This window comes from Boleophthalmus pectinirostris, unplaced genomic scaffold, assembly GCF_026225935.1.
Source record: "Boleophthalmus pectinirostris isolate CB_2022bp ecotype Guang Dong unplaced genomic scaffold, ASM2622593v1 HiC_scaffold_11, whole genome shotgun sequence".
NCBI lineage: Eukaryota > Metazoa > Chordata > Actinopteri > Gobiiformes > Gobiidae > Boleophthalmus > Boleophthalmus pectinirostris.
Genome location: NW_026570994.1, coordinates 14,699,305 through 14,714,304, shown reverse-complemented (window position 1 = coordinate 14,714,304; position 15,000 = coordinate 14,699,305). Strand labels below are relative to the sequence as shown.

General features: G+C 39.5%; 1 protein-coding gene across 1 annotated transcript in view; it reads right to left on the bottom strand.

Moving 5' to 3' along the window:
- LOC110153193 (gamma-aminobutyric acid receptor subunit gamma-3-like) overlaps positions 1-15,000 on the bottom strand; it is a 217,846-nt gene that overhangs the window by 65,903 nt on the left and 136,943 nt on the right. Inside the window, exon 6 of the mRNA XM_020917072.1 lies at positions 9,380-9,462. Within this exon, the coding sequence (XP_020772731.1) occupies positions 9,380-9,462 (83 nt within the window). The remainder of the gene's footprint in view (positions 1-9,379; positions 9,463-15,000) is intronic.

Sequence of the window (15,000 nt, the reverse complement as noted above, 5' to 3'; positions counted from 1 at the left end):
ATTTTTACACCAAGCTGTCTATGTAAATGTGTGTGTTGATAGAACAATTTTAGAAGTAAGACCAACCTTGCATTTGAAGGATTTATGTCTGAGCAGCAGCAGCAGCAAGTGTTACTTCCTGATAGAAAATTTGGCAGTGGCGGACTGATATATGAGAAAATAGTCCCTCAACATGCAACGATTAATATGAGAAAACATGATGACATGTCACATCAGCCGTTTTGGTTGGAAAAAAGCATCTGTATCAACAAGTCAACATCAACATCATCAATAGTTATCGGAGTACAACATCAACAGTCGTCATACAACAGTACAACATCAACATCGTCAACAGTTATCGGCAAGTTTTAACTTTTCAAAGTAACGTTTTTGATCCTCAACTTTCAGTGACTTAGAGAAAGATGATGAAGTCATGTCAAAACAATTGCAAAACCTATTTCAAAATAAGACGAGTTATCTCATGACAGACATACGCAACGCAACTGTCAACACAAATGAGTGGCCCCACTGACTTTTTGCCTACCAGCCAATGCGCATGTGCAGAAAAGACAGATGTAAACAAAAACAGCATTTTCTCATATGCAATGTAAGGTTCGTTTTATTTCAAACATCATTCTATCGACACAGACATTTACATGGACAGTCTGGTGTAATAATAGATTTGCTTTGGGTGTTTTGTGGAGTGGGTAAGACTGTTTTTATGGCACTAGTCCATTGACATGCACCAGTGACCTCTACAAATACAAGGACTGGATGGAATATTTTAAAAAGTGTCTCCACACGTCTCCAACACTCTGACTCACTAGGAAATGAGGTCCTATGTCCAAAATTCCAGACTGTCCCTTTAAAAACTTTGGGTCCTTTAACAGTAGTACTCAGGCGATACATGTTTCTGTTGAACTTTGAAGAGTAAATGTCGTTTAAAATGAACCATTAAATATTTTATATATTTTATATTTCCACCTATGTCCAAAATTCCCAACTTTCCATTTAGTTAACTCTATACTGAAAAGAAATAAAAGGAGCTGTACAGTTGAAAACTACTGCTTCATGACATCACAAGGTGGAACAGAGCATTCTGAGCTTTGGAGATGTTGACAGACTAATAATAAAGAGTTACTCAAACATGTGTGAATGAAACAAAACACAACTCCAGGTCTGTTTTTGATGAGGAAACAACATTCTAACATGGTTTAAAGCTCACAAGAGTCAACACACTCAAATAACCAAGAAAATAATCTCATATTTTTCGTCAAAAATGTGGAACCAATTAACAGAAATGTGCAAATATATAACATATGTATTGGTGTTGATTAGGACTGGTTCTAGTCTTGCTCTTGTGTGTTTCCGTGGGTTTGGTTCAGGTTTGTGGCGCCATAACGACGTCCAATATTGTCTTTGGTGAATAGTGATGAGTCCATATGCGCTGAGAGAAGCTTCACTGTGCCCACTGCTCACTCAGTCCAAGAGACGATATTTCAACTCCTCTTCCTCCTCTCTCTGTCTTTCTGTTCTCTTTCTCTTGCCCCCATCTCTCCCTCTCTTTCCCTTTCCTCCCTCACTCTTCCTTTCACTTTCTCAATCTCTCTCCCCACTCCCTCGTCATCTGTCTCGCTCTGTCTCCTTCTCTCTTTCTCTATCCATCTCCATCTGTCTCTCACTCTTTCTCCATCTATTGCTCCATCTTTCTGTTATCTGTCTCTGTGTCTCTGTCTCTCTCCATCTTTCTCTCTCCCCACCAATCACCATTTTACTCTTCTCCCTCTCCCTGTCTCGCCATCTTTTTGTCTCTCTCTCCTCCTCTACCCTTTCTCTCTCTGTCCCCACTCTCTCTGTCTCTCTAGCTTCTGTTTTGCCCTCACTCTCTCCATCTTTCTCTGACTCACTCTCTCAGTCTTTATCTCTCCGTCTTTCTCTCTCTGTCTTTCTGTCTCTCTCTCCCTCTCTGTAAGTCTGTTTCTCTCTCTCCCCCATCTATGTCTCCGTCTTCCCGCTCTCTCCCTCTCTGTCTCTGCCCTCCCCCATCTCTACCCATTTATCTCTCCATCTCTCTTCTTCCCTCTGTCTCTTCCTATCTCTCCCTCTCTCTGTCTCTCCCTCTCTCCTTCTCACTCCCTCCTTCCCTCCATCCCTCCCTCTGTCTCTACCTATCTCTCCCTCCCTCTGTCTCTCCTTCTCTCTCTCCCTGTATCTCTCCATCTTTCTCTTCTTCCTTTTCTCTCTCCCTCCCCCTGTCTTTCCATCTCATCTCTCTCCCCCGTCTTTCCCTCTCTCTCCCTCCTTCTATCTCTCCCTCTCTCTTCCTCCTTCTGTCTCTACCTCACTCCCTCTGTCACTCCCCCTCTCTCCCTCCCTCCCTTTCTCTCTCCGTCTCCCTCTGTCTTTCCATCAACCCCTCCTTCTCTCTCCCTCCCCCCGTCTCTCCCTCTCATTTCCCTTCCTCTCTCTCACCGTCTCATCTCCATCCCTCTATCTCTCATCTTGCTCTTCTTCCCTCTGTCTCTCCCTCTCTCTCTCTCCTTCCCGCTGTGTCTTCCTCTCTCTCCATCTCCCGCCCTCAGTCTTTCCCTCTCTCACCCTTCCTCTGCCTCTCCCTCTGTCTCTCCATCTCTCTTCTTCCCTCTGTCTCTCCGTCTCTCTGTCCCTCCCTCTGTCTCTCCATCTCTCTTCTTCCCTCTGTCTCTCCCTTTCATCTCTCCCTCTGTCTCTCCATCTCTCTTCTTCCCTCTGTCTCTCCCTTTCATCTCTCCCTCTGTCTCTCCATCTCTCTTCTTCCCTCTGTCTCTCCATCTCTCTCTTCTCTCTCTCTCTTCATCTCTCCCTCTGTCTCTCCATCTCTCTTCTTCTCTGTCTCTCCATCTCTCTCTCTCTCCTCTTCTCTCCATCTCTTCTCTCCTCTGTCTCTCCATCTCTCTTCTTCCCTCTGTCTCTCCCTTTCATCTCTCCCTCTGTCTCTCTCTCTCTTTCCCTCTGTCTCTCCCTTTCTCTCTCTCCCTCTGTCTCTCCATCTCTCTTCTTCCCTCTGTCTCTCCATCTCTCTTCTTCCCTCTGTCTCTCCCTTTCATCTCTCCCTCTGTCTCTCCATCTCTCTTCTTCCCTCTGTCTCTCCATCTCTCTCTCTCTCCCTCTGTCTCTCCATCTCTCTTCTTCCCTCTGTCTCTCCGTCACTCTTCTTCCCTCTGTCTCTCCCTTTCATCTCTCCCTCTGTCTCTCCATCTCTCTTCTTCCCTCTGTCTCTCCATCTCTCTTCTTCCCTCTGTCTCTCCCTTTCATCTCTCCCTCTGTCTCTCCATCTCTCTTCTTCCCTCTGTCTCTCCATCTCTCTCTCTCTCCCTCTGTCTCTCCATCTCTCTTCTTTCCTCTGTCTCTCCATCTCTCTTCTTCCCTCTGTCTCTCCCTTTCATCTCTCCCTCTGTCTCTCCATCTCTCTTCTTCCCTCTGTCTCTCCATCTCTCCTCCCTCCCGCTGTCTCTCCATCTCTCCCTCTATCTCTCCATCTTGCTGTTCTTCCCACTGTCTCTCCCTCCCTTTCTCTCTCAGTCTCATCTCCCTCCCTCCTCCCTCCCTCTATCTCTCATCTCGATCTCCTTCCCTCTGTCTCTCCCTCCCTCTATCTCTCCACCTCACTCTTCTTCCCTCTGTCTGTCCATCTCCCACCCTCCCTCTGTCTCTCCATCTCATCTCTTCTTCTGTCTCTCCTTCTCTGTCTCCATCCCTCTATCTCTCCATCTCGCTCTTCTTCCCTCTGTCTCTCCGTATCTCTCTCCCCACCCATCTCTCCCTCTCTCTCTCGGTCCGTCTGCCTCTCCGTCTCTCCGTGTCTCTCTCCATCTGCTGGCGTGTGTGCCTGTGTGTTTGTGCGTTCGTTCGTGTGTGTGTTTGTGCGTTCGTTCGTGTGTGTGTTTGTTCGTTCGTGTGTGTGTGTGCGTGGGAGGAGACAGACTGCTCGGGCCTTCTCTAAAACACTGCTCACTTGCTCCACAAATCTCACAGTTCTCCAAACCCTCAGAGCCCGAGCAGCTTCTCCTCAGACGAGCCGAGGTCCTGACGCGCCTCGTCTGTGCCTCTGCGCTTTTCACAACACATTTTCTGCTATGATAAAAATCCAGGTTAAACATCTGCGGGCTCCGACGTGCGGACAGATGTTTGATTTTCCGTAAGAGTAAAGAAGCAATGCGGGATGTTTGGACAATATGACAATAATTTTTTTTTTTTCTCCATAAACGTACCATTTCCAACTCTCGCAATATTTTGTGGAGGCGAACAAAACTGTGAAGACACTTCTCTTTCCTCTTAAAATGTCTTGACAACAGTTCTTATGCAGTCTGCACTAAAATGGAGCAAAGGATCATGGTCTATGTAGTTCCCTCTGCTTTTTTAGCTATTGCTGCACCATAACTCTTAATTTAAGTGATGAGACTTGTAATTCGATATATTGTAATGGTCCACGATGTTATTGTGAGAACTTTAACGATACAAGTAGATAGAAACATGCACATTCGACAAAAATTGCGACTGCGTGCTGGGTCCAAAAAAAAAACTGTGTAAATGAAGAAAGAGATCCGCACTGAGTGTTGGGAAGGTTACTTTTAAAATGTAATCCCCTACAGATTACAGATTACACACCCCAAAATGTAGTTTGTAACGTAATCCATTAAATTACTTAAAGTGAGTAACGTAATCTGATTACTTTGGATTACTTGATATTGTCATGTTTTTTTAAATGACATGAATGTAGCAACCACATCCTCAAAATTCTTGTTTGTTGTCTTCAAATTGTCTGAGCCCAAGTCTCCATGAATAAGCAACTGTTTACTGTAGAGAAACAAAGACCACGAGATCTTAATATAAGAGGTTTTGTCTGTTAAAAGACAGTAACAAGATAAGACTTTCCTTCACCATATTAAAAAATATTATTGATAGAGAAATTTATTTTTATATGAGATCACCTTAAATTATGTCAACCTACTGTTAGGTGTCATGTTGTTTAGACCTGGTTTAGTCCTGATTTTAGACCTGGTTTAGACCACATCTAGACCAGGTCTTTAGTTCTGGTTTAGTCGTGGTTTAGTCCTAGTTTAAACCTGGTTCAGTCCTGCTTTAGTCCTGGTTTAGTCCTGGTGTTAGTCCTGGTTTAGTCCTGGTTTAGAGGCGCACAGGAGGAAGTGCAGTTTACGCGAGAAAACACGTTCCACACGCGGCGCACGAGACGGCGGTGTCCGCGCTGTAACTACGGAAGGAGACGTGGTCCGCGGGTTCTCAGGTTGATGACGATGATGAAGGTGTTGTGTGTGTTTGTGTGTGTGTGTCCCCTCATGTCGCAGGTCAGTATAGGACAGTAGTGCAGATATTATGAGTCTATGCAGGTTGTTTTCACCAGTGCCAGTAGCTCCTGTTTCACATTTAAGTTGTAGGCGATTTTATATTTGTTTTTTTTATATATATCTCACATCGGGAGAAAAATTTCCAAGACACAAATACGTTTTTACCAATGCACTGCTGCTTCCACTGTGTGACTGACACCGCCAACTTTAACATGACGTTTCCATCGCTCTTATTGCGCGCGTTCTGTTTGGGCTTCAGGCAATGAGTGAAATTACCGAAATAAAAAAAAATAAATAAATGGGATGTAGCACAAAATGTGAAAACAGGAAAATACCGCCTTGTAATCCACTTATTTCAGCAAAGTAACTGTAATCCAATTACCACTCATTGAAACAGTAACTGTAACGGAATACAGTTACTCATAATTTGCACTCTGATTACGTAACGGCGGTACATGTAATCCGTTACTCCCCAACACTGTCCGCACTGTAGTTCAGAAGCTCCCAAAATGTGAACATTGTGTTGTCATTGAAAATAAAAATTTGAACATTGTGTTATAATTAAAATAAAAAAAACATTTGAACATTGTGGTGTCATTGAAATAAAAATGTGAACATTGTAGTGTCATTGAAATAAAAATTTGAGAGCTTGAAAGAACTGCAGTGCGGATGTTTATCTTCTTTTGACGATATCATGGTATTTCTGTTATTGTTACATCCTTATGTTTAACTCACAAACCCTGCATATTTTGAGTTCTTCTCTCAAACAGAAAACACTTCACTACAATTATTTGGATGATTTTCAGATCTGGAAATACCAATCTCTACTGAGCAAAAGATAAAAGGAGCTGTAAACTTGAAAACTACCACTATATGACATTACGAGGTGAAAAAGAGCATGATAACATTGAATCAATCTATATGTTGGTACAAGATTGTCACATAAAAATACTAAAAAAAAAAGCTTACTGTAATTTCCTATTGCCAGTTGTAAGAGAAACCAAGAGTTTACAGCTACCTAGAAGGGACAAACTTATATCTGCTGTGTAAAGTACGGTATTCAGCATGTTTTGTTAACTGTTATGGTGCATTCTATTGAACGTCTGTAGTCGATAAGTCAGAGTCATTTCTCCCGATATCCGTTGTAAATGCGTTCCATTGCAACAGTCAGGAAAATATGGATGCCCGAGAAAGTTTAATGTTATTTTGTTACTTGTGTAATTAACGTCAGGTATCGATAGCTCCTGCTAATAAATAGAGGCTGTTATTTAGTGTTAGTTGTTAGTGAATCAATTATGGCAGTTTGACAATTACACGTTCAGAAATCCATCCGACTCTAGCCCGAGTTCGTGTTTCAGAACCCTGATTTGACTGGCCATTCCATTACACTTTCTCGAGGTGGAAATCAGTTTTCCCAAGCCTGATTCATCGGCCAGTTTCACTTCGTGGAAACTGTCTGATCTCACAGCATTAGGATTCGTTCACTCAACGGTAGGCAGGTACTTTTTTTAAAATTTAACCAGTAGCTGCTGTTTGGTCATGACGTATGTAATGCCCCGCTAAAAGGACCAACTGGTATATTAAGTTTTTCCCAAATCCCGTAGGAAGAAGGGCAATAACGTCTTTTTTCTTGATAAAATTCACCAAACATTCTCTTTGTTCCGGCTTTAAATCCTCGATCTCGGGAATGGTTGCCAACACAAGAATGTATGACTCTTCGCTGATTGGCTGGTCCGGACTTTCACTTCCGGGGTTTTTGTAAACCGTCTAGTGTATTCTGATTCCTGACCTAGTCGCTGGAGAAAAATAAAATTGAGCGGAGGCACTAGGAGACACCCCCGAGTCCCGAGCACAATAGGGTACAGAATTAATGCTTGTAAAGTGTTTGAGATTGTAAAACTACCATGAAATGTCAACAAAACCAAAAAATGTTTTCATTCCCCATCAAGTACTCGTCTTAGCTGATTATGATAGTTAATTAAATGTGTCAGATTCGCTTCTAACATTTCCAACACTTGGACATGAAACTAGAAATCTATATTGTGCTTCACTGTAACTAAAAAATGTCCGTACAAACTCTATAGCTTTCTCTTCTAAACACATTATTTTATTACATTTCTGAATTCCAATTTTCCAGAGTGAATGGATTCTCTGACCTAATTTCATTCATGTGTTTTTTCCATTTCAAATCTTTGTCGGTGTCTTTCAAAACCCAAAGTTCGTGAACCTGGTTTTATCCCAACATCACAGAAAACCTGGGACCAGTCGCGCAGCAGTAAATGAGCCTATTCAAACTCCCAAATAGACTGTGACCTTTGACCTCCTTCGCCATTTCAATATGTGTCTGATCTGATCAAAGCCCACAGTGAAGAAGAGGAGTATCAGAGCAAAAGGGGATTAAGTGTAGCTCCAGATGGCTCCAGGGGGCAGTGTTGAGCGCAATCACTTCAATTCTATCTCATTTCTATCCATCACATCCTCCTCCAGTACTTCCACGACTCCACGTTTGTTTTTTTTTGTCTTTCTCTTGGCCTTCAGCGCTAACTTTGATCTAGAAAAATAGTTGCTTATAGGTGCTTCAAACCATACATGAATTACTATTTTTCAAGATCAAAGTTAGCGCTGAAGGCCAAGAGAGAGACCAACAAAACATTAAATTTAAATCAAATCCATACGTATCTATTAGGGATGTAATGATATCCAAATCTCTCAGGACGATATTATCACGATATGCATCTCACGGTATGATATTTATTGCGATATTTAGGAGAGGCTGATGTAATTTAATTAAGATAGGAGACTTTTTTGCTTTTAAAACCCCTTGACAAGATTTTTATGTGAATTATCTCCATCATAATCACAAGAATTCAAGTAAAAACATATTTCTTCATGTCTGTGCTGAAATGAATCATGGGATATGTAGTTCACGATGTTTATTAGCTGTTGGTACTAAAAAAACATGCATTTAAGCAAAGAAACTTGTAATTCGATATATTGTGACAGCCCACGATATTATTGTGAGACTTTTGACGATACAATATCACGATATTTTGGGTATTGTTGCATACCTAGGATCTATAAATCTACTTTTTTGTCTTTCTTTTGGCCTCCAACTCAAGCCTTGATCTAGAAAAATCATTCTCCAAAAATATAAAATTTGGTATGTCAAGTCATAAAATTAAAATTAAAATTAAAACTGGTTTCCCATGTGAAATTTAGTAAATACTGGTTGATTTTTTTTTTTTTTTATTTGTTGTATGTATGTACTATTTAAAGGTTCTATACTACACAAAACAGGTCATGTTATATTGTTGTTGCCTCCTCAAAATCATAGTTGTGAGTTGTGTTTTGTTTCATTCACACATGTTTGAGTAACACTTTATTATTAGTCTGTCTACATCTCCAAAGCTCAGAATGCTCTGTTTAACCTTGTGATGTCATGAAGTGGTAGTTTTCATGTTAAGCAGCTCCTTTTACTTTTGGTTCAGTAGAGATTGACAATTTCAAGTCTGAAATAATCCAAATGATTCTAGTGAAGGTTTATGGATCTTAAAAACACAATGGAGCACTTCCTGTTATAGTGTTTTCCTCTTGTGTTATATTTTGTATGATAAATGTGCATTTCAAATAGCTGATTATAAAATCTAACTTTCAAGATAAATGAGTTTCAGGGTTAAAGGTCACATGTTATAATTAATCGAGTCAACATTTACTTTGTCAACACTGCTGATAATTGGCATAGCTCTGCAAATGAATGAACATCCATCAGTATTCTCTAAATTACTCACAGAACTGCTCACATGAGTCAGTTTTGCGTAATATAGGACCTTTAAAGGTTGTTATAAAATATATTCTTTTTGCTGTTTAAGCTGCCAAAAAAGTGTTTTGTTTTCGTGTTGCGTTTGGTATAAAAAGGTGTCATCAAAACAAAGGCTTGGCTGAGTTTTTCACACGACAGCGGGCAGGTCCCACTGTTATGAGTATGGTAATGTGTGTGTGCGTGTGTGTGTATGTGTGTGTGTGTGTGTGTGTGTGTGAGGCGAGGATAGACTCACAGCTGGAGAAGACTAGAGGACAAGAGTGTTCGTCCATTGGGAAATTATGGAGCTGGAGCTGACATTCGGCGTTGATGGTCATCCTGCAGAAAACCAAAACAGACAAGAACAAAAAGAGGAGGACGAGGGTTAGAAAGATCCGGAAAAGGTTTATGAAAAGCCAGCACTGTGAAACTTTTCGATTGAGGGTCCATTATCTTCTTGTTTCTATGGAGATGTCATTACTCTGCTTAGAATGTGCCACAGAAAAACCTTACAGGATATTTTAGTGGTTTTATAGCTCAAAAATCCCATTTTGACTGTGAACAGGGTCGCCTCTCCACAGACCTGACTTGTAACATGGCCCGATTTTGTCTCCAAGAAGATAGAAAGGTTTATTGCCGTACAGTGAAACAAACAATAATATCTCCATGGACAAAAGCAAGATTTCTGTTGTAATATAAATATAGCAAGGTCATGAGCTGCCGATACGATACATACCTCAATACAATTTGATATTTCGATATTTTTGCACACCCCTAGTCTAGGGTCAAACTACGGCCCGGGGTTTAATCTTTTAAATCCGGCCCACCGAACTTGAATAATAGTAATAATAATAATAAATAATAATAATAATAATAATAATAATTTTCAGTGTTTTAAAAGTTATTTCTATAAATAGTAAATACCGTGGGACTTGAAAGACAGATATTTTGTTGTAATGCTTTGTAATGATTTTCAATGATGGGATATTTCAATAACATGGGATTTTTTTTTTCTCTCTTATGAGGTGGATTACCAAAAACTCCATCTATCTGCTCCTGGTCCGGCGCTTCCATCAAATTTTAGACCCCTTTGTGGCCCACGAGTCAAAAAGTTTACCCACCCCGGTCTAGTCAATAATACAGGTGATCAGGTTTTATATTTGGGAATTGACTATACCACTATTTCCTGGCAAAATACAATGTAATCAGGCTCTTGCCCCTCGTTTGGAAATATGACATCCTCACATTCTAGAGTCTGAAAACCACCAATATTTATAACCAACTATAACATGTTGAAAAGGTCTAAAAAGTCTCCCTATTTTATATTTTATTACTTATTTTTCTATTTTATTTTGAGTTGTACGTATACATTTACATTATGTCTTATTTGACTCTCTTTTTTTTGTCTCCTGCTGTCTTTTTTGCTACTCATTTAGAATGTATTATTACCATTTATATTTTTTCTCATATTATATTATATTGTGATTTGTGATCCTGCTGTGTCCCAATAATTTCCCTTGTGGATCAGTAAAGTGTGTCTAAGTCTAAGTCTAATTCGGCATAATAGGTTTAGGCTTTATAATTAATGGTGCATTATGTAACTTTTCTGATGCTTGTCTCCATGGAGATGCTATTGCTTTACCAGGAATTCCTCTGTATTGTATTAAAGTGATCGGTATCTCTATCTGTAGCTGTATCTATATCTAGACTCTCCACAGATCTGAGCTGTAACTTGGCCCCTGTTTGTTTACATAAAGATAAAAACTAATGTTGTATTGTGGAATATTACAGACAGAACTATTATATCTCCATGGAGACAAGCAGCTTCATCAGGAAAGTTATTGAAAGCTTCTGAAAAAGTGCTGCTTAAATCCATTTTTGTATTTTTATCTTGAATTTTCAGACTTTTTTTTTTTTCAACTATTTTTTTGTCTGTATTTGCTAACTTGCACATTTCGTCTCCATGGCAACTGGTGAACACCCCGCCAATCCACATAGCCTACATGTAGAACACCCCAGCGTATAAATAATGGTTGAAATACGTCTCCAAACTCATATTTTCAATTAATGTATTTGAGATTTCTTGTACAGCCTCCAAACTTCCTCTCCCTTTCTTTTTTTTTTTTTTTGCGGAACAGATGGTGCCTGCTCGCTCGACTATTTCGCTGATACTTCAAATCCCTCCAAATGACACAAGTATTTAATCATAAACGCCAACTGTCTGTCTTTTTATACACAATATTAACTTATAGGTCAGTCTGGATCTGTGTACTTTACTGCTCGTACTAATACTAATGCTTGTCTTACTGCAGATATCACAACTGCTGTTATAACTTATCAGACTACTGCAGTTAATTACTCTGGCTGATACTACCTACTAATATTTGTACTATCCTGCTGGTACTAGTGGTACTGTTAGTGGTACTGGGTAGATAGATACATTACTTCGAATACTACTGCAACTACTACTGCTGCTAATGGTGGGATTATTGCTACTAGTTTTACTGGGAAGATACTGTTACTTCTAATACTACTTGTACTATAACTCATAGTACCTACTACAACCACTACTACTACTACTGCTGCTACTACTGCTGCTACTATTTCAACAACTACTGGTGCTATTATTGCTACTAGTGGTACTGGGTAGATACTATTACTTCTAATACTACTTATACTGTCACTCACACTCACTATCACTATAACTCCTAGTAACTACTACAGCCACAATTATTACTACCACTACTACTACTACTACTACTACTACTACTACTACTACTAGTACTACTACAGCTACTATTGGCGCTTTTATTGCTGCTACTGGTACAGTATAGATACTGCTATTACTACAAATACTTATTCTACTATAACTACTACAATCACCAATACTGATACTCATTGCTAATTCTAATGGATAGATACTACTACTACTACTACTACTACTACTGGCATTTCGACTACCTACTGCCATCAATTAATAACAACAAATTTTGCCAAATAATATGCGCTAAATTCTACAAAAAATGTACTGCAACTACATCATTAAATCAAAATACATACATTTATTTTTTTTTATTAGACTGACATAAGAATACTTATGTTAGTGTTACTGGCACAGCTGGTACTATTATTGCTACTACTACAACAACTAGTACTGCTATACTACTGCAAAAACTACGATTATGTCTACTGTAATTACTACTATTACTACTACTACTACTACTACTACTACTACTACTACTAGACATTTCTACTATTTACTACAATGAATAGCTACTACTACTTCCACTACAATAAGGCACAATTAGTCTAATATAATAATACTGATTATTGAAACTAATACTACTCTGGTACTGGAACAACTACTACTAGTACTACTGCTACTACTAATATTTCTACTACTACTGCTGCTTCTACTACTGTTACCACGACTACTATTACAACAATTACTAATACTACTACTACTACTACTGTTATATAGATAGAAAGATAGATACTTTATTGATCCCATAGGAAATTCAAATTTAATATCAAATATTACTGCTACTACTCCTACTATAACTACTACTTCTACCACAGATGGATGGATTCTCACCAGAAGTTAGTGCAGTACTTTTTTGGCAGATAGTAGACCTAAGTCCAGACCTTGTCCTACCCAAACATTGGGCTCCTCATTATAAGTCAGGGCTCATACTTCAGTACATCACCTTCAGAGTGAGTTGGAGTTTGAGATCATGTCTGAACACGTGGCCTTTGTGGAGCTGCTGTAGTACTGGCCTGTTGTCTTTGTCTTTGTGAGCTCTACGCTTCCTCATTAAACCTCTGACTGCGCGCACAAAAGAGAGACTTCAATCAGGAGGAGAGGAGAGGCGGCCATGATACTGCTGTACACATGGGAGGACAGGTCAGTGGCAGTTCAAAGATGGCTGACAGGATGACTGGTGGAGGCGGAGCAGGTAATGAAACATATATCGAAAATTAAGTACCTAACTTGGCGTAACTGCTACTGCCAAGGCTAGGGCGAGAAAGACTGCAATATAACTGGAAACTTTTCTTTTCAAGTCCTACAACTACTACTGCTACTACTAGTACTAATACTACTACTAATAAGTACTACTACCACTACATCTATCCAAATGTGTATTGTGTTTTGTTTTTTTAAAGGTGGTGTATCTGATTTTTACTGTCTTAAAAAGTGGAAAAACATAACCAGTTCATTCTAATCAGTTTGTACATCAAATAAACTTTTTTTTTTTTTTTTTTTTTCAATGAATTTAATAATACTAACTACCAGCATAACAGAACTTTGGAGGTCCTGGAAGAAGACACACATGGGCCCACCTCTAATATTAATGAATATACAGAGGTTCCAATACTGGGCCCCCAAGACCCTGGGACAATGGGCATCTTTGTTCTACCCTGTTGACTCCCCTGACCAGTACTACGACTCCTACTACTAGTCGTAGTACTAGTTTATCACACTTTATGCTTGTGTCTGCTATATATTTATAATCTAAAACACCAGTGAATTATTATGTTATAATTTGAACATTTTAAATCACAGTATTCGTCTAAAACAGGGATCACCTAACTTTTTTTCTCTGGGGGCCACATTATCGCTCCTGACTGTGATGGGGGCAGGGGTCGGGTCGGTTGTATAACAGAATTGTATGACCCTGACCAAAATGACCACCAGCAGACCTCATTGTGTAGTAGAAATGACCAGCCTGTCACAGCCATCCACAAAACTGTATCAACACATAATTCCTGGCACATATTTGTTTATCGTTACTAGTGGTTTGCAAAAGTAGTAAGTACTTCACATTTTGCTTTAATTTGAAATACCACAGATATTCAATTTATTAATTTTTTTCTATCAAAGGTAAGAAATATCAAGGTAAGAAACTGTCAAGGTAAGAAACATCTGGTAATTGACACTGGCAGAGGAGAGTGAAAAATGACAAATTGTAGGTAGGACTGTTGATATTAACAATTGTATTAATAATAATTGTGTGCAGCACTTAATAAAAGTCAGATAAATAGGCCTATAAAATAAATACATAAAAAAAATGAAATCATAATATCGGTAATAGATGAACTTGCCAGCTCTTATGTCTATCCAGGTGAGCAAAGTAATAAAAAAAAATAGGCCATCACAACTTTTCAGGATTGCCTCATAGGGCCTGTTCAAGTGGTGTGGGGCATAGGGGCTTTGGGGCCGGTCAAAGGGGCGTGGCGGGTTAGTTTGATGATTCCAGATCTAAAATGACTTCATAAAAGAACCAAATCCACTGACTTCAGCGTTAGAAAAAAGCGGTACCCAATGGGAACTGGCGTCGCCGTAAACGTGATCACAAAGAGTCGGCACCTCCGATGGATAGCAGCAGATCACACTGTAGCCAGCACCACAATTTTTACTTTACTTGCATTTGTACTAAAATTACTACGCAACACCGCCAAATCCTACATGTATCACTGATTATGAAAATAAAATTAGAGAATGAAGTAAGTACAGAAAAGTGGGCGTGTTCGAATTATGGTAAAAACTTAAATTGATCTGCAAAACTAGTGTCTCAAACATGAATCACTCCAAATAGAACTTCGAATGAGAAGGAGAAACAACTATAACCTGATTAAAAACTCTTAAAAGCCCATTTAGCATAATAGGTCTGCTTTAATATTGTCCCTCTCTGGTCCGGTGTGGTCTCATATCTCCTCTTTCACTCAGACGCAGAGTACTTCCTGTCTGTCGTCTCCCGGCAACAAAAACAAACTATTTCTGCGCTCTATTCTGAGAAGCCTGTTTCATACCTTTTATTTTTAGACCTCAACATGTGGCAGGTGCTTAAAAAGGACACCATTTTAGGCTGATTTTTA